This window comes from Callithrix jacchus, chromosome 20, assembly GCF_049354715.1.
Source record: "Callithrix jacchus isolate 240 chromosome 20, calJac240_pri, whole genome shotgun sequence".
Taxonomy (NCBI): Eukaryota; Metazoa; Chordata; class Mammalia; order Primates; family Cebidae; genus Callithrix; species Callithrix jacchus.
In genome coordinates this window covers 45,036,638-45,062,939 of record NC_133521.1, presented here as the reverse complement: position 1 = coordinate 45,062,939, position 26,302 = coordinate 45,036,638, and the positions used below count along the sequence as shown (strand labels likewise).

The 26,302-nt window shown below is 46.3% G+C and overlaps 1 protein-coding gene across 2 annotated transcripts in view; it reads left to right on the top strand.

Moving 5' to 3' along the window:
* ZCCHC14 (zinc finger CCHC-type containing 14) overlaps positions 1-26,302 on the top strand; it is an 87,065-nt gene that overhangs the window by 29,452 nt on the left and 31,311 nt on the right. For both annotated transcript variants that reach the window (XM_035282719.3, XM_035282718.3), the window contains exon 2: positions 638-761. In XM_035282719.3, the coding sequence (XP_035138610.1) occupies positions 638-761 (124 nt within the window). The remainder of the gene's footprint in view (positions 1-637; positions 762-26,302) is intronic.

Here is a 26,302-nt window from a genome sequence, read left to right as displayed (position 1 = left end):
GATTTGAAGAAATATGAAAGTAAGTTTTTGCCTCAAATAGAAATACATAATTCCACACCACCTTGGCTAACATAGCTTTTTTTTTTTTTTTTCCCTGGAGTCGAGTCTCACTCTGTTGCCCAGGCTGGAGTGCAGTGTCGCCATCTCAGCTCACTGCAGCCTCCACCTCCTGGGTTCTAGTGATCCGTTTCCGCCTCCCAAGGAGCTGGACTGCAGGCACTTGCCACCACACCCGTTGTATTTTTAGTAGAGTTGGGGTATCACCGTGTTGGCCAGGCTGGTCTCGAACTCCTGAACTCAAGAGATCCACCCACCTTAGCCTCCCCAAGTGCTGGGATTACAGATGTGAAGCACCATACCAGGCCTCTTTGGCTAACATGGTTTCTCTGCACCCCAATGAATCCCAGCCATAAGACATATGCTCCTATGTCTGGCTCAAATTATCTGAGCTCTTTTACACTTTCAGTGGAGAGTAGTAGGTAAAATTTTCTTGGGGAAAGCTTATTATTATGCTAGTAGTATGTGTCTTGTAGAAAAATTGAAACCAAGGTAATTACGAAAGACTTAATTAACAAATAAATTGTCCCCTATTAACTCCATGGGAGAAAATAAGATGATTCTGCTTCTGTTCCCGCAGATAACTCCAAGAACTGAGGCCCCTGTCAGCAGCGTCAGTGATAGTTTGGAAAATGCCCTGCACACATCAGCACATTCCACGGAGGAGTCGCTGCCCAAGAGGCCCTTGGGCAAGCACAGCAAAGGTGAGTGCGCACGTGTGCTTCTGGAGGACCCTCGGTGGTTGGAGGGTGGGCATTGTTAAAGGCTTTCAGACCCTTCGTAAATGCTAATCTTATGTGTATTTTTCCAAATTCTATAAGCGGTACGTGAATATACTTTGGCTTTAAAAATCTTGACTACAGATGTTTATTAGGGAGAAATCCAGGTGTGGTGACTCACACCTGTAATCCCAGCACTTTGGGAGGCCGAGGTGGGCAGATCACTTGAGGTCAGGAGTTCGAGACCTGCCTGGACAACATGGTGAAACCCTGTCTCTACTAAAAATACAAAAATAAGCAGGGTGTGGTGGCAGGTGCCTGTAATCCCAGCACTTCGGTAGGCCAAGACTGGTGGATCACCTGAGGTTGGGCGTTGGAGACCAGCATGACCAACTAGTAGAGATGGATAAACCCCATCTCTACTAAAAATACAAAACTAGCCAGGCATGGTGGTACATGCCTGTAATCCTAGCAACTCGGGAGGCTGAGGCAGGCAAATCACTTGAACCCAGGAGATGGAGGTTGCAGTGAGCCAAGGTCACGCCATTGCATTCCAGCCTGGGTGACAGAGCCAGATTCTATCTCAAAAAAATTTTTTTAAAAATTAGATGGGCCTGGTGATGCACACCTGTAATCCCAGCTACTTAGGAGGCTGTGGCAGGAGAATTGCTTGAACCCCGGAGGTGGAGGTTGCAGTGAACCAAGATTGTGCCATTACATTTCAGTCTGGGCAACACAGCAAGACTCCCATCTCAAAAAAAAAAAACAAAAAAACAAAGTGGGGGTGGGAGGAATACGTTTTACACCCTCCTCCCCACCCCACATGGAAGTCAGCCTTAATCACTAGAGTGGTGGTGTCCTGAAGGGTTCTCTGCAGTGACGGAGTGTTTTCTGTCTGCACCGACTTGGTCGTCACCAGCCACACCTGCCTTCTGCGCACTTGAAACATGGCTAATGTACCTGAGGACCCGAGTCTTTGTTTTTCTCTAATGTAAATGTGGACAGCTCACTGTGGGTGGTGAGGCATGACCTTGAGCCCCTGTGACTCTGCATGTCAGCCTCTGCAGTGTTGTGATCAGCTGCAAAGTTGGTAGGCTTTGGGGAGGGGAGAGCAAGGTGGTTTTAAGACTAGAGGGACGAGGAACGATCCAAGATGGCTGATCGCTAACAACCCGGGATTGCAGCTCTCAGGGAAGGCACGGAGAACTAGAGGACGCCACACTTTCAGACAAATTCTGGTCGCTCACGAAGCAGAAGATCCCCCAGTGGAGGAAACACACGGGTGGCCAGCGCGACTCTCGTGGCCGGCGCAGCGGTTCCGCCGGCACCTCGGCGCGGTAGCTCTCGGAGCAGAGTAAACAGGTTCGGAGGACCCACCCGCACGGGTCCCCAGCAGGACACCAGAGCCCGGCACAGCGGCTGCGACGGCACCTTGGCAGCACTCGGCGCAGTGTAAACGGGACTGGTTCCCCTTCTGACCGAGGTTTGGAGCCCCAGGAAGGCAGAGTCGCCTACTACGGACACAAGAAGGAAGCCAGACAGGAGAATCCTGGGCAGAAAAGCACCATCAGTTTTAACGCCGCTGCTCTGGCCCTGGGAACTAACAACCTGGACATCCACTCAAGAGACCTAATCTGAAAGTTGGTAATTTCAAAGGCAACAGGAGGATAAATTTACAATGATGGGAAGAAACCAGCGTAAAAAAGCTGAGAATACTCAAAGTCAGAACGCCTCTCCCTCTAAAGATGATCACAGTTCCACATCGACAATGGAACAAGGCTTGATGGAGAACGAACGCCTTTTGATGACAGAATCACTCTTCAAGGAATGGATAATAACAAACTTCGGTGAGTTAAAAGAACATGTTGTAGCCCAACGTAAAGAAACTAGGAACTTTGAAAAAAGGTTTGATGAAATCCTGTTGAGAATAGACAACTTAGAGAGGAGTATGAGTGAAATAATGGAACTGAAGAATACAATACAGGAACTCCGAGAAGTATGCACAGGTTTAAACACTTGAATTGTTCAAGCAGAAGAGGGGATATCAGAGGTCAAAGTCCAACTTAATGAAATAAAACGTGAAGAAAAGATTAGAGAAAAAAGGATAAAAAGAAATGAGCAAAGTCTCCAAGGAATGTGGGACTATGTGAAAAGACCAAATTTACGTTTGATAGGTGTACCTGAATGTGACGGAGAGAATGAATCCAAGCTGGAAAATACCCTTCAGGATATTATTCAGGAAAATTTTCCTAAACTAGCAAAGCAGGTCAACACTGAACCCCAGGTAATACAGAGAACACCACAGAGATATTCCTCAAGAAGAGCAACCCCAAGGCACATAATCATTAGATTCACCAGGGTTGAAACAAAGGAGAAAATACTAAGGGCAGCCAGAGAGAGAGGTCAGGTTACCCACAAAGGCAAGCCTATCAGACTTACAGCAGATCTCTCAGCAGAAACTCTACAAGCTAGAAGAGAGTGGGGGCCAATATTCAACATCCTCAAAGAACAGAACCTTCAGCCCAGAATTTCATATCCAGCCAAGCTAAGCTTCACAACTGAAGGAAAAATAAAATCTTTTATGAACAAGCAAGAACTCAGAGATTTTATTACCACCAGGCCTGCTTTACAAGAGCTTCTGAAAGAAGCATTACACACAGAAAGAAACAACCAGTATTAGCCTTTCTAAAAATACACCAAAAAGTAAAGAGCACCAACATAAAGAAGAATTTACACCAACGAATGGATAAAACAGCCGGTCAACATCCAATGGCAGTAACCCTAAATTTAAATTGACTAAATCCCCCAATCAAAAGACACAGCCAAAACCCAATGGCATGTTACATCCAGACCTGTTTCACAGGCAAGGATACACAAAGACTCAAAACAAAGGGATGGAGAAAGATTTACCAACCAAATGGAGAGCAAAAATAAATAATAAATAAATAAAAAGCAGGAGTTGCAATTCTCGTATCAGATAAAATAGATTTTAAAGCAACAAAGATATAGTGGTAAAAGGATCAATGCAACAACAAGAGCTAACGATCCTAACACCCAGATACGAGACTTAGATTCAATGAGACAGAAAATTAATAAGGATATCAAGGACTCGAACTCAGATCCGGAACAAGTAAACTTAATAAATATTTATAGAGCTCTCCACTTCAAATACACAAAATATACATTCTTGTCAATACCACATCACACCTACCCATAAGTTTAAATGAAACATTGATTGGCCATTATTAATACCCAATTTTTTTCAAAATAAAGCAATATTTCCATTTACTCTCCCTCTTTTTCTTCCTCTTTCTTCCTCTCCTTTACTTATTTTTTTTTTTCTTTCCTTCTCTCAAAAAAAAAGAAATCAACTTGTAAACCTCTAGATCCAGGTCGGCAATGTCTCTTTCATTGCTTGATTTCCTTCCTTCCCTTCCCTCCCTCCCTCCCCGCTTCCTCCCTTCCTTCCTTCCCTCATCCCTTCCTTCCTCCCTACCGTCCTTCTTCCCGCCCTTCCTGCCTTCCTCCCCCCCCAAAAAAAAAAAAAAAAAAAAAAAGACTAGAGGGACTAGATAATGCGTTCCCAGTGAAATCAATGCTGGTGAGTTTTGCAGAGTCGTCAGTAGTGGGGAGAGAGGGACCAGGGTGGTGCTTTCCAATGGGGTCACTTGCCCTGAGGCCCGATGGTATGGAGGCACCGGGGCCGGCTGTGTCCGCATCTGCTGGCCTCTTCTCTGTGTTATTTACGAAGAAATTTGTCTCCTAGCAGGTGCGCCACGTGAGGCCCAGAGCCACACTCGCCTCACCTGTGCGCTTGCCCCTGTCCCTCGTCTCTGGCGCGACGCTTCGTGCCTTCCGCAGGCTTCATAAGTGCTTTGTTTCTTAAGTCCCATTCTCACAAAGCCATGGAGAGCCACCTGTCTCTTTAGATCGTAACTGAGGAAGGACCCAGTTCCCCAGCAGCTGCGGCCTGTGTTCCTGTGTGTGAGTACAGTATGGTATGGAGACAGTGACTTGTACTGCCACCCTGCGAGGGCTCCTGTCCCCACTTGATCCTCGCAGCAACCCGCCAAGGTCGCACCAGTTTTTGTCTTATCCGCTTCTCTTGGGAGAGTCTGTGGCTCTTGGTTGAGCATCTTTACCATGACCTCATCCTGAAGACACCGACACCGCGGTCCTATGACTCCAGAGTGGACACTTGGCACCGGAATTACAGGGAGTCCATCCGCTGCAGAAAGGCTCCTCCTCTTCCTTCCCCACGCCATCCCAGGAGAAGGGCCTCCCCTGGAAGGCCACTTCCTTTGTCCCCAGGCAGTCCAGCCCAGGAACCTGGGCCCTGCACACCCTGTGAATCTTAAGGGACTATTGCTTTTTTTTTCAAGATGTCATTATTGACACCCCCATTCTTTTTTTTTTTTTCTGTATAATTTCAAAATAGTATCTGTCATTGTCTCGTCTGCATGCTTTGGTCCCCAGAGAGAAACAGAGGATGAGCTGACTCTCATGTGAGCTGTGGCAAAGCTAGCATAGGCCGGTGGGTCGGCTCTGAGGCCACGAGCAGCCATTCTCATTTGAAGTGCCACTGTGCTTCAGATACCACCGCAAGCAGATGCTCATGATTGTCGGCAGCGTTCTCCATTGATTGGCCATAGAGAGTCATGGTTTCTTTGTTCAGAAATTGGCGAGCGAGTTAACTTCGTTTTATTAGTCACTTTCCTTGCGAATCCTTGTAATATTCCGTCGGGTATAGGTTATTGCTCTTCAGAAAGTCCAAAGGCCCTCTAAGTTGTATACTTTTATTACTGTAAAATTTTCCATCTGTCTTTTCTGTATCCTGCTTCTGTTTTGATTTTTCTCTGCTTCTTCAGAAGTCTTACAGTGATACAATTTAGCTTATAGAATGGTCAGACATTTAAAAGATTTCTTACTATGTGAAAGCTCAGGGAATAGCAGTCCAAGCACATGACAGATAGTACCCTCTATAATCCTCAGAACAGCCTGGAAGGGTTTGATTATACCTATTTAACTATAACTGACCTTGCTGGTGATTTTCACCCCATTTTACAGATGGGAGAACTGAGTCACAGATAAGAAACTTTCCTGAGGTCAGCGGGGATTCAAAGCCAGAGCTGATGCTCTTATCCCTGTGACTGGCAGAAGAAAACAGCAAAGGAAAATAAAGGTGGGACTGTGCTGAAGTGGGAACACAGCAGTGGCATGGCAGTGCCTGAAAGTACACGCCAAGGAGTGAAGTCATCCCTTTTTCCCTCTCCTGTTTATTGCTGAAATCTTCCCAGTTCAGGAGTAGAGACGGTAGCCTGGTAAAGCCCCTGTACCTGGTGTCTGGCTGCAGCTCCAGGTCACCGTGTGTGGAAGTTTTTCTTTTTTGACACTTGAAACTAAAGGAACTTTAGTTTCATTAAACTTGTTTATATACCAGCAGTTCTCAACCTTTCTGGTCTTAGGACCCCTCTGCACTCTTAAAATTTATGGATTCTTTGGTCATGTCTATAGGTATTTAAAACTCAGCCTTTTTTTAAACTGTGCCCCTAGGGTGTGTGTTTGCCATGCAGCGTTGTTATAACTGAAGAGAGCTAAAAATGAAACCCTGAAGTCTCGTACTTCTGGTAAAAATAAAAATCTATCCCAAACAATTAGAACATGAATTCGAAGAAGACAAGAATTTGCAGAATTGCCCACAGTCTGTCCTTTTCCTGGGTTGTGCCGGGTGCCAGCGTGCAGCTGGAATGAGAAGCATTGACAGTTCTGACTTCTTCCTTGGCTCTTCATCCAACATTGTATTATGAGGACTTTCAAACACGCAGTAGTGTAAAAGATTTCACAGTGAGTGTGTACCCTCCGCCTAGATTAGACACTTTCATTTTACTCTCTAGATGCTTTTTGACGTCACTTGAAAATGCCGTAAGTTGCGATGCGTCGAATACACCTTACCTGCTAAACGTCACGGCCTAGCCTATGTTAAGTGTGCTCCAAACACTTGCAAGAGCCTACAGGTGGGCAGAGTTGTCTAACGCAAAGCCTACCTTATAATAAAGTGCTGAATCGCTCGTGTAATCTACTGAATCTGTACTGAAGGTGGAAAGCAGAGTGGTTGTATGGGCACTCCGAGCGGTTTCTGCTGAATGTGTGTTGCTTTTGCACTGTTGTAAAGTCAAAAATTGTGAAGTCCAGCCATCTTCAGTCAGGGACCATCTGTGCTTATTATTTTTAAGCTGGCTGCCTGTAGCATTCCTCAGCCAGGGATTCTCATTGGAGTCCCAGGGCACAGAGAGTCACCTGAGTGACTGTTTTCTCAGTTTCCCTCAAGAAAGTATGATTAGAGACATAGGAGTGGCTGCTCTCCGGCTGCTTGAGGACGTCCTCTTTATCTTGGTCTGGAATGGTTGGCCTGGGATGTGCCTTGGTATAGTTTTCTTGCATTTATTTCACTTCTTGTTTACTGAACTACTGCTTTTTTGCTTTTCTTCTGAGATGGGGTCTAGCTCTGTCGTCCCGTTCTTCATCGTGTAAGCGCTTCCGTAGGACAATAATACTTGCTCTCTCTACGAGCCCTCCAGTTAAGAGAGGCAACAGAAATGCAGTGCACATCTTTACCTTTTCAGGCTCTACTCTGAGTTAATGTTGAGCCACTCCATGTGACACAGAAGCCTCTTGTCACTGTGTCGTTCAGTGGGATGCCAAGACCAGCTCATGGTATCTCCTGAGAGCCCATGTGCAGTTTCCCGGAATTCTTAAAACCCACTGATGTTGCATTGGTGGCTGATGGTGGCATGTCATCAGCCTTGTGGATTGGCAGATGCCCCAGAACAGGGGCTGCCGCATCCTCACCAGTTGTCAGCCATTGACCAGGTGCTGTTTGCCGTTCTGCCCCGTCCTGTAGGGGTCACATGGGTCCAGCTACGTGTAAGACAGGGTTAGGATTTTTATCCATATTATTTACTATTCGCACTGCACTTCATTTTATCCTGAAAATTGGAATTTCCATCTTGTCCCATTTCCCGTCAGCCTGAAGAACTTCCTTTCACATTCTTTCAGGGTAGTTCTGCTGACAGTAGATTTCAGTTTTCATTTATCTGAAAATATCTTTGTTTCGCCTTCATTCTGGCTAATTATGGAATTCTTCATTGAGAGTTTTTGTTTTCACTTTAACAATGTCATTCTGCTATATTCTGGCTCTTGCTTTTCTAATGGGAAGTCCTCTAGCGTTTGTATCATTGTATGCCATGGGCCATTTTTCTCCGGCTGCTTTGAGGATTTTCTCTTTATATTTGGTTTGGAATGGTTTGTCTATGATGTGCCTTGGTGTGATTTTCTTGTATTTATTTCACTTGTTTACTGAACTACTGCTTTTTTTTATTGATTTTTTTCGAGATGGAATCTTGCTCTGTTGCCTAAGCTGGAGTGCAGTGGTGCGATAACAGCTCACTGCAACCTCTGCCTCCTGAGTTCAAGCAATTCCCCTGAGTAGCTGGGATTATAGGCATGCCACCAGGCCTGGATAATTTTTTTGTATTTTTGGTAGAAACAGGGTTTCACCATGTTGGCCAGGCTGGTCTTGAACTCCTGACCTCATGATCTGCCCGTCTTGGCCTCTCAAAGTGCTGGGATTACAGGTGTGAGCCACTGTGCCTGGCCTGCTTTTTTATTTATTTTTTTTATTTTTAAAGAATGTTGTCTGGGCTTGTCTGAGCTTATGTTTTTCACTACAACATAAAACATAAACTTTTCCGCCAGTATTGAAGTATTCTTTCTTCCTCATTCTCCCTCTCTTCTCCATCTGAGACTCCAGTTTTCATGTATGAGAAACTTGTGGTCTTGTCCCACAGATCGGAGTTGAAGCTCAGTTTATTTTTCAGATTCTGATCTCTCTCTCCTTCAGATGGGACACTTTCTTTTGATCTGTCTTCAAGCTTTCATACCCTTCTGTCATTTTCAGTCTGCCGGTACGGCAAGCTAACGGATGTTTTGACACCAGAAATACTTTTTCTGCATTTTTAGTTTTAGATTTCTGTATGGTTCTTTTTTGTAATTTCTTTATCTCTGCTGAGATTCTGTCCATTCATTTATTGTGAGCATGTTTGTTTTTACATCTTTGAATATCGTGGTAATAGCTGCTTTCAGATCCTGGAGTGCCCATTCCAGCATCTGGGTCTCTTAGGGCTGGTGTACATTCATGACTTTCTCTCCTGAGTATTCCTCACATTTCCCTATTTTTATGAATGTCTAATTTTAGATTGTGTCATTGTGCATGAGTATAGCAATTTCAGCTTTTCTCGTATTCAGAAGAGTCTTGTTTCTCTCCTGCAATAGGGAATATTGTCTGAACAAGGTAGCGGCTTCCGCTGGTGGGGCGGGCAGCAGATGGAGGCACTCTGTGCCTTAGGACACCAGCTGCGTGGAGTTGGCCTCCACCCATGGCTGGGGCAGCAGGTGTGTGGAGCCAGCACGTGCAGAGCCTGGGCTTTGTCTGGGACCCTCCCTTTGGTGCACAGCTGCCCTCAACCCAGCACCATGCCCTGTTCCCAGGGGGGGGCACTGACGGGGGCACTGACTGGGCCTGCCCTGAGGCGAAATGCACAAACCTGCACCCTCTCCTGTTCTACAGCCTTCCTCCAGGTTCTGCCTGCTTTTGCTACCCTGCAGTGACTTCAGAGGGGTGTTTTGTTCTGTAAATACATTTTTTCCCAGAGTTCTTAAGCATAACATGGTATGTCCTAAAAAGATGTAGGGAAGAAGGAGCAGTTTAATCAGTGTGAGAGTGAATGTTCAGATTCTAACAATAGCTAAAAGAAATAGGGCTTCTAAAAGTTATCCCATTAACATAGACAAGTAAATGAAATGGAGAAAGTTGATATTTTAGGAAAATTATTACTCATCTGTGACTTAAGAAAACAGTTTTCCAATTTTTAAATGAAAACTGGCTTTCGGTAATAAAATTTTAAAGCAGGCAGTATCTGCGGTGTGATTGTGGTACAACTAACTGTGGTACAGTTAGTTCAGGTCTGAGGACATTGAGTTGTATAGGACTTAGAAGGGGTGTCTGCTAGAAAACAACCCTGTTTTTTAAATTTGTTTTCTATTTTTATTTTTTGAGACTGGGTCTCACTCTGTTGCCCAGGCTGGAGTGTGGTGGCTCAATCGCAGCTCACTGCAGCCTCCACCTCTGGGGCTTAAACAATCCTCCTGCCTCAGCCTCCTGAGTAACTGAGACCATGGGCACACACCACCACACCCAGCTAATTTTCTTACTTTTCATAGAGACGGGGTTTTACCATATTGCTCATGTTGGTCCTGAACTCCTGGGCTCAAGCCATCCGCCCAAAGTGCTGGGACCATAAGTGTGAGCCCCATGTCCAGCTTATCCTGGGTCATTTTTTAAACTCTCCCCTGTGTCATCAATGATATTCCCTTTGCTGTGATTTTTTTAAGCACAATTTTGGTAATTATTGAAATGGCTTCTTGTTTGGAATGTAGATTAAATCACTTGGTAGAGATACCTTGAAAGCAAAGCAAAGACATTTGGCGGAAAAGTGCTCTGTTCTTCTCTAGGTCTCTGTCGACCTAAAGAGAGGGGGTTTGGGGTTTGCTCTCCTCTTGGTGGTGCTGCTGAGTGGGTGCAGGTCTGTCACTGCTCCCTCTGCACCTGCATGGTGGCTTGCTGCGTGTTCCTCTCTCCTCCCTCGTGATCATGGACAGACAGCCAAGGAGCCCAGGAACTGTGGTGCCCTTCCCCCGCACACTCTCTTCCCTGTATCCATCCCTTCCTACTTCTCTTTGGAGTTTTAAGCATATGAACATTAAAGTGTGCCCAGTTATTTTTATGAGGTTTTGTTCTAGAGAAGGGATTTAAGGAAGCTTGTAAAGACAGTCAGACCACAGCAGGGTTAAGAGATGCCTGGGATGTGTTGGTCAGCTACAGCTGTGTAACAGCCGAGCAGCAGAGCTCGGGAGCACTCCAGATGAGCACCTTCCTCACGGATTCGTGGGCTGGCTGGTGTCAGCTGGGCTCTGCTGGGTGACTGTTAAGGCTGTAGTGGCTGGGCAGTCTCTGCCTCATACTCCTTGAACTGGTGACCAAGGGCACATGGGAGCCATTAGGACACATAAGGCTTAGCTTGAGCCAGTACACGGTCACTTCTGCCTTTTTGTGGTGTCCACAGCGAGTCTCATGCCACACCCCCGAATTCAGGGATAGGAAAGTCTCCACCGTGAGCTAGCTACAGCATGGGTTTCAGTGTGATGAAGGGTAAAGAACTGTGGCAGAGAATTTAGACCACTGCAAAGTGCACAGATAATTCAGGGAACGGAGGCTGATCTTTTTGATAAGCATCCTTCTTAGGGAAACTCCAATTAACATTCTCTGGAAGGCTGAGGGGATATTGCGTTTGTAAAATGAAAGCTGAGGGCCACGGAAAAGAAAAAAATGCAGACCAAGTAAGAGTTGTTGGGATGTAAAAGTGACCACCAGAACAAAACATTAAGTAGAGTTTGAGGACTGGCAGGTCTTCAGAACGTGGAAGAACAAGGCAGAGAGGAGGTGAGTCGTGCAGACTCAGCCTCTGAGACGCGGGTGCTTGGAAGAGGAGATGAAAGGAAGGAGCCCTTTCGGTCCGCATGGGAAGTCTTCACACGGATGGGCAGACTGAGTACTGAGACAGGTGAATTCCGAACACCCATGTTGAGACGCACTGTTGGCTTTTTTGATAAGGGATCAAGAAATGATCTTACACCTTTTTGAAGGAGAACAACAAAACAGATTTTACCTGCAAAGAGACCAGAGTCAGGCAACTCTGGACTTGCCATTTGCAACAGTGGGTGTCAGAGGACTCTGGAAAGCCAGGTTGTTTTCATTAAAAAATGTTTCCGAGTTGAGAGCATTTTGGATTTCACGTTTTCGGATTATGACTACAACCTGTATATGGAAATGGAAGACGTTAATGACTACTAAGAAGATGATCTTCCTGCAGAAGAATGGTCTGCATTCCAAGCAGTAGATTACGGATCATATTAGTGCAATTAGGGTTTTTCTACCAACAGAAAAAAGAAAGGCAATTAACTCCAGAAAAACACATACCTGCATGCTTATACACACAGATTGTCCAGGGGTGCCATGATTCAGGTCATTCATCATCAGGGAAATGCACATCAAAGCCACAGTCGAGTGTCATTTATATTCACCAAGGTGATGAGAGACAAAAGGACAGAATAGCAAATGTTAGGATCAGAAGCAGCTGGAGCTTTCATCCACAGCTGGTAGGAGAATAAAATAGTACAGCCATTAAGAAAACAATTCGGCATCTTTTATGAAGTTATAAATGTATCTTATATTCCTGCAATTCTCGTCCTGGGGAAATGAAAGCGTACATCCACCACAGTGCTTATGGATGAAGGCTTACCGCAGCTTGTGCAGAGTAGCCCGAAACTGGAAACAACCCAGATGTCCATGAGTAGGAGAATGGATGAACAAACTATGTATATTTATACAGTGGAAGATAACTCAGTCATTTCAAACTAATATGTGTAACCACGTCGTTGAATCTCAAAAATACAATGTTGAATGAAAACAGGACCCATATATGGTCCTAATTATATGATGTTCAAGACTTTTTAGAGAATTAAAAGCACTCCATATTGATTCAAGGGTTAGTGGTCACATGGGCATATAAATTTACCCAAACTCGTTGTATTACACACTTCAGATCTCTGCATCTTGCTCTGTGTAAATTTTGCCTCAAATTAAAGCGAAACACCTGACCCCTCAGTTTCACACAGGCCCTTTGCAGTTTGGCAGGCAGGTCTCCAGGCTGCCTGCTTCGTTCCCCTGGCCCAAAATATGTGTGGGTGGAGGGGTGAGCTTTGTTTCTTCTCATATGTATGTTTCTTATAAGCCTCCCTCCCAAAAGAGCTTTACTGGAATGTCTTTTCCTTGTCTACTGGCAGAATTCTGTCTTCCTCTTGAGTCTTAGATAACATTATATGTATTCTGAATGTGAAAATTCTTCCTATATAGAATGTCGGTTTGCTGGAGGCACCGTGGCTCATGCCTGGAATCCCAGCGCTTCAGGAGGCTGATGCAGGTGGACCACCTGAGGTCAGGAGTTTGAGACCAGCCTGACCAACATAGCAAAACCCCATCTCTACTAAAAATAGAAAAAAGCTACCCAGGCATGGTGGCACACGCCTGTAATCCCAGCTAATCGGGAGGCTGAGACAGGAGAATCGCTTGAACCTGGGAGGCGGAGATTGCAGTGAGCCGAGATCATACCACTGCACTCCAGTCTGGGCAACAGAGTGAGACTCTATCTCAAAAAATAAAAAAAGAATGTTGGTTTGCTGACCTTGGCTATATACAAGGAACACAAGGCCACTTTTTCATCCTGTCATTTTCTCAAAAGGTAGAGTTTGTTGTCGGCATTTCCACTGATGCTCTGACTCAGGAGCTGGCAATTGTTTCTGTAAAGGACCAGGTAATTCATGTCTTTGTATTTGTGGGTCACGTGTAGTCTCTGTCTCATAATTTTTTTTTGAGATGGAGTCTCCCTCCGTCACCTAGGCTGGAGTGCAGTGGCACAACTCGGCTCACTGAAACCTCCACCTCCTGGGTTCAAGCAATTCTTTTACCTCAGCTTCCTGAATAGCTGAGATTACAGGTGCGTGCTCCCACACCCAGCTAATATTTGTATTTTTAGTAGAGACAGGGTTTTGCCATGTTGGCCAGGCTGGTCTCAAGCTTCCGATCTCAAGTGGTCCACCTGCTCGGCCTCCCAAAGTGCTGAGATTATAGGCGTGAGCCACTGCGCCTGGCCAGTTTTTCAATTTTTTTTTTAATAACGCTTTTTTTTTTTTTTGAAATGGAGTTTCACCAGTCTTGTTGCCCAGGCTGGAGTGCAGTGGCACAACCTCAGCTCCCTGCAACCTCCACCTCCCAGGTTCGTGATTATTCTCGTCAGTCACTGAAGTAGCTATGACTACAGGCACATGCCACCCCTCTTGGCTAATTCTGTATTTTTAGTAGATATGAGCTTTCATCTTGTTGCCCAGGCTGGTCTTGAACTCCTGACCTCAGATGATCCACCCACCTTGGCTTCCCAAAGTTCTGGGATTACAGATGTGAGCCACCATGCCCGGCCTTAAAATAACTCTTTAAGGATGTAAAAGCCATTCTTAACTCTTCGACTGTACCAAAACAGGCCAGTTTGGTCTGGGGAATAATAGTTTGACAACTTGTCTTATTTACATTGGTTTTGTTTGTTTTTGAGATGGAGTTTTGCTCTTGTTGTCCATGCTGGAATGCAATGGAGTGATCTCAGCTCACTGCAGTCTCTGTCTCCTGAGTTCAAACGATTTTCCTGCCTCAGCCTCCCAAGTAGCTGGGACTGTCGGCACACACTGTCATGTCTGGCTAATTCTTGCATTTTTAGTATAGACGGGGTTTCACCATGTTGGTCAGGCTGTTCTCGACCTCCTGGTCTCGGTGATCCACCATACCCAGCCTTGTTTGTTTTGAGACAGTCTCCCTCTGTTGCTCGGGCTGGTTGAGTGCAGTGGTGCAATCTCAGCTCATTGCAACCTCCACCTCCTGGGTTCAAGGGGTTCTCTTGCCTCAGCCGCCTGAGTAGCTGGGTATACAGGCACGCACCACCATACCCTGTTAATTTTTGTATTTTTAATAGAGACAGAGTTTCACCATGTTGGCCAGGCTGGTCTCGAACTCCTGACATCAGATGATCCACTCACCTCAGCCTCCCGAAGTGCTGGGATTACAGACGTGAGCCATCGTGCCTGGCCAAAATTGTTTGAAATTTGAGAAAAATAACTGCTGATGTTTAGATTAAGCAGTACCTAAAAATATTTTTAAAATTAATTGATCAGGAAGACAATAGGACCTAGAAAAAGAAAGTAAAATAGGTTGATTTCCAAACAGTATCAGTAATTAGATAGAATCTTTTTAAACGAGAAATAATGTTTTCTTCAACCATCATTACTTAGTTTACTTTATTTTAAGATTTGACATCACGCCTGTAATTCCAGCACTTTGGGAGGCCAAGGTGGACGGATCACGAGGTCAGGAGTTCAAGACGAGACTGGCCAACATGGTGAAACCCCATCTTTACTAAAAAAAATACAAAAATTAGCTGGGCATGGTGGCTCGTGCCTGTAACCCCAGCTACTTGGGAAGCTGAGGTAGGAGAATTGCTTGAACCAGGACCAGGGAGGCGGAGGTTGCAGTGAGCCAAGATCGCACCACTGCACTCCAGCTTGGTCTACAGAGCGAGATTCTGTCTGGGGAAAAAAAAAAAGATTTGACATCAAAAGAGATGGTACAGTCCTGTCCTGGAAGAATGATTGTGATGTGCTGTGGTTTTATCTTCAGTTTTGGCCAGATGGTCAGCATGTGTGTTTCTCAGGTCAGCATGTCACCACATAGCCGTAGTGGCTGAGCCCACACGCCGTGGCTTGAAGGACTATCTGGCAATAAAATATGAAAGAACACTTCAAAGGAACATTTGATCACATGGTGGCCTGTTGAAACCTATACCAAGTAATTCCTGATGATTTGGAAGAATGGATTATGATCTTTCAGAGTAAAAATAAAATACAGGAAGGTGACACAGCAATCATAATTAACTTGAAAAAAAAAAATAAATTCAACCTCTAACCAAAAAAAAATAAGACGCACTGGCAGACGATGCCTTTCTACTGATGGCACACACTGAGGGAATATATCTCTGTCTTTAAAAATAGTTCATTTTTGCCGGCCGGACGCGGTGGCTCAAGCCTGCAATCCCACCACTTTGGGAGGCCGAGGCGGGTGGATCACGAGGTCAGGAGATCGAGACCATTCTGGTCAGCATGTTGAAACCCCGTCTCTACTCAAAAAACAAAAAAATTAGCTGGGCATGGTGGTGCGCGCCTGTAATCCCAGCTACTCGGGAGGCTGAGGCAGGAGAATTGCCTGAACCCAGGAGGCGGAGGTTGCGGTGAGCCGAGATTGCACCACTGCACTCCAGCCTGGGTAACCGGAGCGAAACTCTGTCTCAAAACTCAAAAAAAAAAAAAAAGTTCATTTTGAAAAACAAAATAACAAGTTGATGGAAAAGTTTTAACTACAATGAAAAGAACTTTCCTGAAACACTGGGAGCAAATTGTGGATCTGGTCCCCCGGTACCCCCAAATCTTGACCATGTGTTTGCTGCAAACAGTGGCTTTCTCTTAAATCACCACAGCAGGATCAGGAGGTTGGTATTGACATGTCACCACCCTCTGATTCTCAGGCTTATTCCCGTTCCATCCGTTGTCTCAGTAATGCCTTTGATAAGCAGAGGATCAAGTTCTGAATCCCAGGGTGCATCTGGCCTTTCCTTGTCTTTCATGACCCGGATACTTGAGAAGAGTATGAACCACTGATCTGCTGACCGTCCCTCAGTCTCGGTTTGTTTGATTCTTCTCATGACTGGATTCGGGCCGTACACCTTTGCCAGGAACATGCTCCGCTGCTGTCACTGCGTCCTCTTGGGTGGTACCAGCTCTCAATTTGTTCCATTACCCATGACAGTCACTTTATTAATTTTCATGCTGTCTTCCAGGATTCTGCTGTATAAAAAGTACTGTCTAACTAGATAAGCAGGCTGTTTCTTGTCAGACTTTCAGCTTAATCGTTGATTTAAGTGTGTATTGAATCATTGCTTCCTGTTTTATTCAGTGAGTTATAATCCATTACTGTCATTATTTATTCTGATGTGAAAGCTGTACTAAAGTTGGCTGGTGGGAGCCCCTGAAAACTGGTATTTTGTGTCTCTTTAATATGTCCTGTCATTCTGTGAGCACGTCTTTGCTTTCTGGCATAACAAGATGTTCAGGGCTTCACTTTCTCTTCCCTAGCCCTGAAATCAACAGTTTAATGGAAAATGGTTTTTAGAAAACAAAATCTGATGCTGTATGTGCACCCTGCTAATGGAGTGGGCTGCTCCCAGGCCTTCTCAGTGACAGTCCAGCCCCAAAGGGCCCTTTCTAGTTTTTTCCTTTTTTTTTTTTTTTTTGGGTGAGAGAGAGTTTTACTCTGTCACCCAGACTGGAGTGCAGTGATGCAAGGTCAGCTCACTGCAATCTCCGCTTCCCAGGTTCAAGCTATCCTCATGCCTCCACCTCCTGAGGAGCTGGGACTACAGGCATGAGGCACCACACCCAGTTAATTTTTGCATTTTTAGTAGAGATCAGGATTTGCCATGTTGGCCAGGCTGGTCTTAAGCTCCTGGCCTCAAGTGGTCTGCCTGTCTCAGCCTCCCAAAGTGCTGGGATTACAGGCATGCACTACAGCTCCCGGCTTTTTTGTTTTTGAGACAGTATCACTCTGTCAGCCAGGCTGGGGTGCAGTGGTGTGATCACTGCTCATTGCATCCTTGAACTCCTGGACTCATGGGATCTGCCAACCTTGGCCTCCCTAGTAGCTGGGGCTACAGGTGTGTGCCACCACGCCCAACTAATTTTTTAAATTTTTAGTAGAAACGGGGTCTCGCTGTGTTGCCCAGGCTAGTCTCTAACTTCTGAGCTTAAGCAGTTCTGTCTTGGCCTCTCAAAGTGCTGGGATTCAGGTGTGAGGCACCATGCCTGGCCACTGTCAGCATCTGTTAAATTTACTGATCCCACCTCAGTTTACTTACCTTCACAGCAGGTAAAAGGCTCGCTCGACAGTTCCTGCATTGATAGAAAAGCCACCCACTTAAAAAAAAAATTAGGTTTCTTGGAAGCAGCAGTGTTTTCTCACTGAATCTTTTGTAGAGCCATCAGTGACGCAGTCTGCCTGGAGCCTGCTTACCAGTACCGGTGGGAGGTGGAAACCTGACTGCCACCCATGCCTCTGCCCTTTGTGTTACGGTTGTCTTAGGAATTATATCCACGTGCATTGAAAGCTGCTTCGGACCCTGTTAATGGTTTTTGTTTTCAACCATCAAACCTATTTTGAACAACTCAAAAGCAGAATAGACTGTTTGACGTTTCTCTTGCTTTTCTTTCAGCCCTGATGGTCCGGGTTTCCTTCCAGTCCATTTTCCTTCTGTTAGAAGAACTTTCTTTAGCAGTTCTTTCAGTACAGGCCTGCTGACAAACAGTCCTCTCAGTTTCCTTCATCTGAGGCTGTCTTATTTCACCTTTACTGGGTGTAGCGTTATAGCTGGTAGTGATTTGCCTTTAGTACTTAATGATTCTACTTTCTCCTGGCCTTCATGGTTTCTGATCAGAAATTCTCAGTCATCTCAGTGATTTTCTCCTATGAGGTAATGTGTTGTTTTTGATTGCTTTCGAGACTTTTTTTGTCTTTAGCTTGTAGCGTTTTGTTTATGCTGTGTATGGGTGTTGATTTCTTGGGCTTACTCTTGTTTAGATAAGCTCACTGAGCTGCTTATGCCTACGCCTACGCATGTCACCAGATCTGGGCCTTTTTCAGCCATTGTCCCACCTCTGAAGTTTTAGTATTTTTTTTTTTCTGAATTTCTGTTGGGTTCTTTCCATCTGAATTTGCGCAGGCTTTCTCTCTCTCTGTGCATCTCCAGAGTGTTTGCCCCTCCCTGTTGGGGCGTTGTGAGAAGCTGCTTCGGTGTCTCTCATGGTTCCAGCATCTGTGTCATCTCAGTTTTGGGATCTGCTGATTTTCCTGAGTGGTACGATACAAGACTCTGACTCGTCCTTAGTCCCGCAGAGAACGTTGATGTTTTTGGTGTGGAGTAGTCGACCTGGTTGGGTTCCGGCAGCAGTTCTATGCAGCCTTCTGTGGGCTGTGGCTGTGGTCAGCTCCGTTCTCCGAGCTTTGGCAGTGATGTTTAGCCTTGTTCTTCAGAGATGTTGCTTGCCGTCCAGCCGGAGACTCTGGTGGAGGTGTGTTCTCCAGTTCAGATTCTTACACGTGCAGCCCTGGGGTGAGCCCAGGAATGCATCAGCAATGTTATGGGGTTGCTTCCCTGGAATCTTCCCTCACTGCTATCCTTCTATACTTTCAATTCCCAGAGGCTCCCGTTTTTTGGTCCTCCAGCCAGAAAGCTGGGGCTTTATTTAGCTCTCTCTGCTGTGCACTTCTGTGACCATGCCCATCTTCTTGGGAGGACAGAGAGAAGAAAAGGCAGTGAGGAGGTGTGACTCCACCTGAAATGACAGCCCCACATCAGAGAGAGACGTCTCGCTCCCAGGGGCTTGCATTGCTGCTCCCTCTTAACCTGGAACTGGAATTCCTCAACACTGCGTTTTCACAGATGATCTTCAGTTCCGTTTTCCTGAAACATAGGTTGGCCCCCAAAAAGTACGAGGAAAACCCTAACAGCTTCAGCTAAGAATACCTTTTTAATGCGCTAGAATACATGGTTATTTATTGATGAATTATTCTTAATCTCAGGGTTGTCAGTTGTACCTTTAAGAAAAAATCTTTTCCTACTCTAAGGCCCCTAACTTTATTTGCTAAACTCAGAGTTCTAGTTCAGATTTTGTTTTGTGTTCTTCCTCTGAAGGCACAAATGGAGTAAGACCAGTATGTTTATGTTGGAGAGTTTTGTGTTGCCTTTCAAAGCTGAATCTGATAGAACAAATCAGAGTTAAACAACAAATATGAATGGGAGGCTGGGCGCAGTGGCACGTGCCTGTAGTCCCCCTACTCAGGAGGCTGAGGCTGGAGGATCACTTGAGCCCAGGAGTTCTGGGCTGTAGGGCACTATGCTGATCGGGTGTCTGCACTAAGTGCAGCATCAATATGGTGACCTCCTGGGAGCAGGGGACCACCAGGTTGCCTAAGGAGGGGTGAACCCACCCAGATCCGAAATGGAGCAGGTGAAAACTCCCGTGCTGATCAGTAGTGGGATCTCACCTGTGAATAGCTACTGTACTCCAGCCTGGGCAACATAGCGAGACCCCGTCTCTAAGGAAAAAAAAAAAACTATGAATGGGAAATAAGAAAAATCAAAGGCAAAAAAAAAGGACTTAATAAAATATTTTTGTACATAAATCTTCTGACCCCAAGACAAAACCAGGAAAAGATGAAGCATATTTTCTGCGATTTGAAATTAAGATAATAAAGGTGACTAGGTAGTCAGCTTGAGCATTTATATGAAAGCGTATGGGAACAGTGATACATATATCATAGCTGATAGAAGACTGACATCAGAGAGTATTTCTGTCCTTTCATTTGAAACTGAAGGGCAGGGCTGGGCACGCAGGTACAGGCCTGGAATCCCAGCACCTTGGGAGGCCAAGACAGGCAGATCACTTGAGCCCAGGAGTTCCAGACCAGCTTGGGTGACATGGCGAAACCCCATCTTTATAAAAAAAACATACAAAAATTGACTGGGCATAGTGGTGCATGCCTGTAGATGCCACTACTCAGGAGGCTGAGGTGGGTGGATCACTTGAGCCCAGGAGATCGAGACTGCAGTGAGCCAAGATCATGCCTCTGCACTTCAGCCTGGGTGACAGTGAGACTCTGTCAAAAAGAAAATGACGGGCGTTCCCTGGAATCTCCCCTCACTGCTATCCTTCTGTACTTCCAATTCCCAGAGGCTCCTGTTTTTGGTCCTCCAGCCAGAAAGCTGGCCGGAGGAATCGGTTTACGTGTTGTCCGGGATGTAGCCAGTGTCCTCTGGACACTTCCTGTTGAGTGCCTTCCTGAAACATCGCGAATTCTGTTTTATAAAACATCTCATCTCTTTGTCTAAAACTTTAGAATTGGCTGGGCACGATGGCTCATGCCTGTAATCCCAGCACTTTAGGAGCCAGGATCGGTGGATCACTTGAGGTCAGAAGCTCAAGACCATCCTGGCCAACATGGTAAAACCCTGTCTTTACTAAATATACAAAAATTAGCCAGGCGTGGTGGTGGGCATCTGTGATCCCAGCTACTCAGGAGGCTGAGGCACAAGAATCTCTTGAACTCAGGAGGTGGAGGTTGCAGTGAGCTGAGATGGTGCCACTGCACTCCAGCCTCAGTATTGTCAGTATAAAAGCATAGTGCTGCATGCATTTCAGTCAGCGAATTTAAAGTGTTCGTCAGGCCGGGCACAGTGGCTTTCGCCTGTAGTCTTGGCTACGTGGAAGGCTGAGGCAGGAGGATTGCTGGAGCCCCGGAGTTGGAGTGCAGCCTGGTTAACGTAGCCAAGCCCCATCTGTAAAATAAATAAAAATTTAAAAATGCTTGTTAGTAGGATAAAATTGTGTGGGAAAACGTTTGGTTCCTTTTCATTAAAGGGTGTAGAGAGCTGCTGGTAGACAGCAAAATAATCTACAGCTACTGTGCAGATTGTCCTGTGGTTTGATTCCCCACCCCAGTCCCTGTAGAATTAGATAGGTAAGATGCAGAATTGATGTGGCTCCCTGTGTTTTCACTTTGGGACATGTTAATCATGCTCTATGATCTTGTTTGTTTAAATTATATGTTGGCTTTTTAATCTAACTTGTAAGATGTATTTATTTTATATGGATGTCTCATAGTTGTACATGTGTCTTTTGGAGGGACAAGTGATATTTGATATGTGTGTATAATGTGTAATGGTCAGATCAGAGGAGCGAAGGCATCTGTGTCAAGCTTTAATCTTTTTATTTTTATTTTTTAATTTATGGGAATATCATAGGTTTTTCCTCCAGTTTTGCTTTACTTGGGAAATCACACTTGGTCATTAAGGCAGAATTCCAAGTGGGAGACTGTTGAGCAAAGTTAGGAGGAAGAACTTGTGGCCAGGCCGGGCGTGGTGGCTCACGCCTGTAATCCCAGCACTTTGGGAGGCCGAGGCGGGTGAGTCACAAGGTCAGGAGTTTGAGACCAGCCTGGCCAATATGGTGAAACTCCATCTCTAGTAAAAATATAAAAATTAGCTGGGTGTGGTGGCGCACACCTGTGATCCCAGCTACTTGGGAGGCTGAGGCAGGAGAATCGCTTGAACCTGGGAGGCAGAGGTTGCAGTGAGCTGAGATCGTACCACTGCACTCCAGCCTGGTGACAGAGCGAGAGTCCATCTCAAAAAAAAGAACATGTGTGCGGGTCGTCCTTTCTCCCAGGCCTTTTGGAGTCCTGTAAAGAGGTTCCATATCCAGGGCACTCCAGAAGGGAAACTTAAGTCATATCCATGGCTTGTCTTAGCTTGTTTAAATAGCAGGATGGTGAGAGAGTTCGCTGCTAGGTTTTTGAGTCCCCTACAAACCAGAAATACATCTTAACTAAATAATATAATTTACTCGTTAGTGACAAAGGTGAGGCAGGACACTTAGGCTCTGGAGCCATCGGCTCCTTGGAGATAAATCCGTCGCATTTCAGGGACTCCACTGTAGGGCCCTTTGCTGTTCCTCACTAGCGGGAAGAAGACCGGGACAGTGCTGACGGTGGTCCTGGGCACGGCCCTTCATTTCTTGGGGATTTTGTATGTTTATACTTAGTGGGGCCATTTCCTTTTCTTATTCATATTTGTATTCATATTTGGTCACAAACTATTGGCCCTTTTAAGCTACTATCCCCATTAAACAAATGAGGAAGCAGATGCAAAATTGACCATAGTTAATGAATATTCGAGCTCAGCACTTGGGAGGCATCATTTAGTCTCCTTCCCATGTGTCATTAACTGTGAGATGCTGCTGGTTGGAAGACTTTCTCTGTATCTGAAAAAGGAAATGTGCTGTACCTGCTTTGTGGGTGGGTTGCCAGCTCTTTCCTCATTGCCTCCATAGGTTGCAGGCCGTCACAGCCTTGTTATTCCTGCCACCCGGGCAGCAGCAGGGGTGAGATGCCGTTGGCATTTGATTGTACAGGTTTTGAAGTGTAAAAGGAGAAAACCAGAAACTGCACTTTGGGGTGGAAACGCCGCGGTGCGGTGCAGTCTCGCCAAATGGAAGCCTGATTTCTGATATCACCTTCTCACTGCAGTGTCCCCGCTTTTTCAGTTTGCATTAGGGTGCTGGTTTCTAAGTGTAGGTATTGATTCAATTATAAATGATAGTCTGTGCGATTATACACTTTATCAAAGGCTATGTGATCTAACTTGTAATATTTGAAGGAGATGCCTGTTGCGTACCTGGAATGACAAAAGAAGAAAGGTTTGAACAGACAAACATTCCAAAGGGAAAGGTATGTCATCCTTTGTGTTCTCATTTCAGAAGGAGGGCGCAGGTCTGGCCCCGCCTCGGGTCTCTCTGTCCCACCCTGTTTGTCCCTGTACAGGCCTGCCTGGGCGCGGCGCAGCACTGACTGGCCTCTGCGCTCCAGGAGAGCCCCCTCATGGCCTCGGCTGCCATGTGCTGTGGCCGCATTGCCACACATGCCGGACAGTTTCCTCACGGAGGAAAGTGGCCAGTGCGGATTCTGTCTTCATAGTCCCTCTGGCTCTGCTCTCTCCTCTCAGGTGATGGGGTGATGTTTGCCCCTGAATTTATCTAGGCCTTTGATTACGCTCCACTGAAGGCAGTGGGGCTGACCACGGAAGGCGGGAAGGCGGCCGCGCTGGGAGCAGGATGGAAGTGGGTTGTACGGGTGCCCGCATGCTGATAGGTATTCACTTTGAGATGGTGAAAGCACATTACAGGAATGTGGGGAAGCCTCCCCTTTCACTTCGCCAGCGAACGCAGCTGTTCCCATCACTTTCCATCGTTCAGCTTGAGTGTTTTCATTTCCATTTGAAACAAGACTGTCAACGTCTTATGCTTAGAATTTGTGATTTTCTAGTTAATGTCTAAGCCTTTTTTCTTTGAGGTTCTGGGGTACATGTGCAGGTTCTGCAGGTTTGTTACTTAGGTAAATGTGTGCCATGGTGGTTTGCTGCCCCTGTCAACCCATCACCTAGGTATTAAGCCCGGCATGTGTAAGCTATTTATCCTAGTGCGCTATACAATCTTTTTCTTGTTGTGGTTTTTAGAATTATGATGTCTAATGGCTCCAGAGATGAGAGCGTGCTTAAATCCTTCCTGACCTAACTCAGGCCTGTCACCCAGCGCCTGCTCTCGCCCGGCCCCTCACTCCTTGTGCCTGGCCTTCCCTCTCTCTCAGGCTCTTCTCAGCCTTCAGACCACAGAGTGTCCAAGGTAGTAGAGGCGTCCTAGATAGAAGTAGAGGGAGCCTCGCTGCGTTCCTCCTGGGCCCACGGCTGCTCTGGCTGGGGTGGCCACTGCCCAGGCTGGTCATTCTGCAGAGGGACGTGCCAGCATTTTGGGCCTAGAGTTGAAAATACCTCTTTTATTTGAAAACAGCTGAATACCATTCATCTGCTTTTCCCTTTTCCTGTCCAGATATGAGACATGAATGAGTCACCTCCTACTCTCAGTCCAGATGGGGTTTGTTTTGTACTTTTTTCATAGACCCTAATATCATCCCGCCCGGGCCAGGAGGTACACATTGGTGTTTGTGGCCAGGGAAAACGCCGACTACATGTTTCTGTATTGATTGACATTGTATGGTGCTTAAAAAAGTAGGAGAGACGGATTCGAGTGATGGCATCGTGGGGAGGTGTTAGAAGTACTGCTTTGGAGAAACATAAAAGCTGTGAGGAAGTCAGGCAGGAACAGCGCGTGGTTAACTAGTGAACACCAGCAGGACTGGGCTGCCTCTACATGTGCTGTGCTGCTTGTTTTGCCAGAAAGGAAATAAACATTTGTATTTTTTGGAGTAATTCCTTCCTGTGATGTGCTATTTTAAGCTTACAGAACTCTAAACCGAGTGGACTCCCGCATCCCCAAGAGGCTGAGGGTCCCTGGCAGAGCAGGTGGTGCTGCTGGAAGCTAGCACCCGCTGCCTCGTTCCCCACCACACTCACAGCACCTGGAGGGGTGACCTGTGTGGCCGGCTGTTCATGGCACACGCTGGGGAGCGAGCGCAGGGGCCTGCTGACTCATTCTGCAGAGACACAGAGAGTGAATATCTCTGGCTCCGGGAGTAGAGTGGTGTCTGACACAACTCCTCAGCTGTGCCGTCATGGGGTGGCCACAGAGGATGTGCAGATGAGGGGCGTGGTGGGGGCCCACAGAGCTGCGCATGGAGGGGCAGGTATTGGTTTAGACAGCATTGGCCAGGAGCACTCAGCCCCGTGTCCGCACAGCCCAGCGTGGCAGCCACTAGCCTCCTGTGGCTTCAGAACCCTCGGCGTGGTTCTTCAGGACAACTGGGGTCGGGGGAGAGGGTTGCGTGTTGAATTTTATTCCATCCTAATTAACTTGTCATGGGTGATTCGGCAGGCTTAGAACTGTCCCCAGGTGTGTGCACAGAGCAGGTCCTCAGTCTAGGGGAGGTTCATGTTTGGAGAAGAAAGTTGTGTGGATAAAAAATGTGGGGAATCATTTTAAAAATTATTATGCACTGTAGGACTTCTCAGAGCCCTTAACATTCTAATGTACATTCACAGTTTACAAGGAGTATCTGAGATTTTGTTTTCACAAACACTTTTTTTTTTTTTTTTTGAGACAGAGTGTTACTCTTGCCCAGGCTGGAGTGCAATGGTGCGATCTTGGCTCACTGCAACCTCCACCTCCCAGGTTCAAGCAGTTCTGCTGCCTCAGCCTCTCAAGTAGCTGGAATTACAGGTGCCCACCACCATGCCCAGCTACTTTTTTGTATTTTTAGTAGAGACTGGTTTTCACCATTTTGGCCAGGCTGGTCTTGAACTCCTGACTTCATGATTCGCCTACCTCAGCTTTCCAAAGTGCTGGGATTACAGGCATGAGCCACCGTGCCCGGCTGCCCCCAAAAGCTTTTTTTGAGGTTGCCCTGATCCTGTGGAAGCACTGGTGTCTGTGGAGAGGGCTCTGGAGAAGGTTGGTGCAGGAGAGCAGGAGGTCTTTGGGTGCCTGCAGGAAGTGTCACATTCATAGTTCTGAAAAATTATGTTGCGTATTTCACATTGGACAGAGTCGGATTCTACAAATGAGCAGACATCCCCATCGCACACAGCCAGGTGACCCCTAGACCCAGTGAAGGCTGGTGGAGGAAGGTGGGAGAATGGCCTGAAGCGTCTCTCCCAGTTATGCATAAGGCTGCTGCTGCGGCGTGTGGCTGTGGGCACCTGAGAAGTGTGAGAGCTGGCAGAGCAGGTGTGTCGGGCATTGAGAAACCGCGCTGGATCAGCAGGGCAGGCCTGCCTTGACGCAGCTGGGTCGGAAACCACAGTGGGTTTGATAACGCAGCTGTTTTATTTTGAACAGATGTTTGGGCTTATTTAAAAACAATGCTTAAACGCTAATTGTATCATCTTATTTTTGAGGAGAAAAACACCCACCAATTTATGTGGAAAGCTGGGGATGAGTAAGTAGACTGATGGCTTCTGGGCTTCCTGATGATGCCCCTTGTCCCTGTCTCTCTCCATCCTGTGCGGCTTCGGTCACTGCAGCCTGGTTCTGCCCCGAGACAGTGCTCTCCATCTCCCTGATTCCCCTAGGACTGCTGTTCTGGTCTCCTTAACCTTGCCCTCGCCGAGAAGGATGACAGTGAATTCTGGTGAAAAGAAAGGCCGGGCGCGGTGGCTCACGCCTGTGATCCTAGCACTTTGGGAGCCTGAGATGGG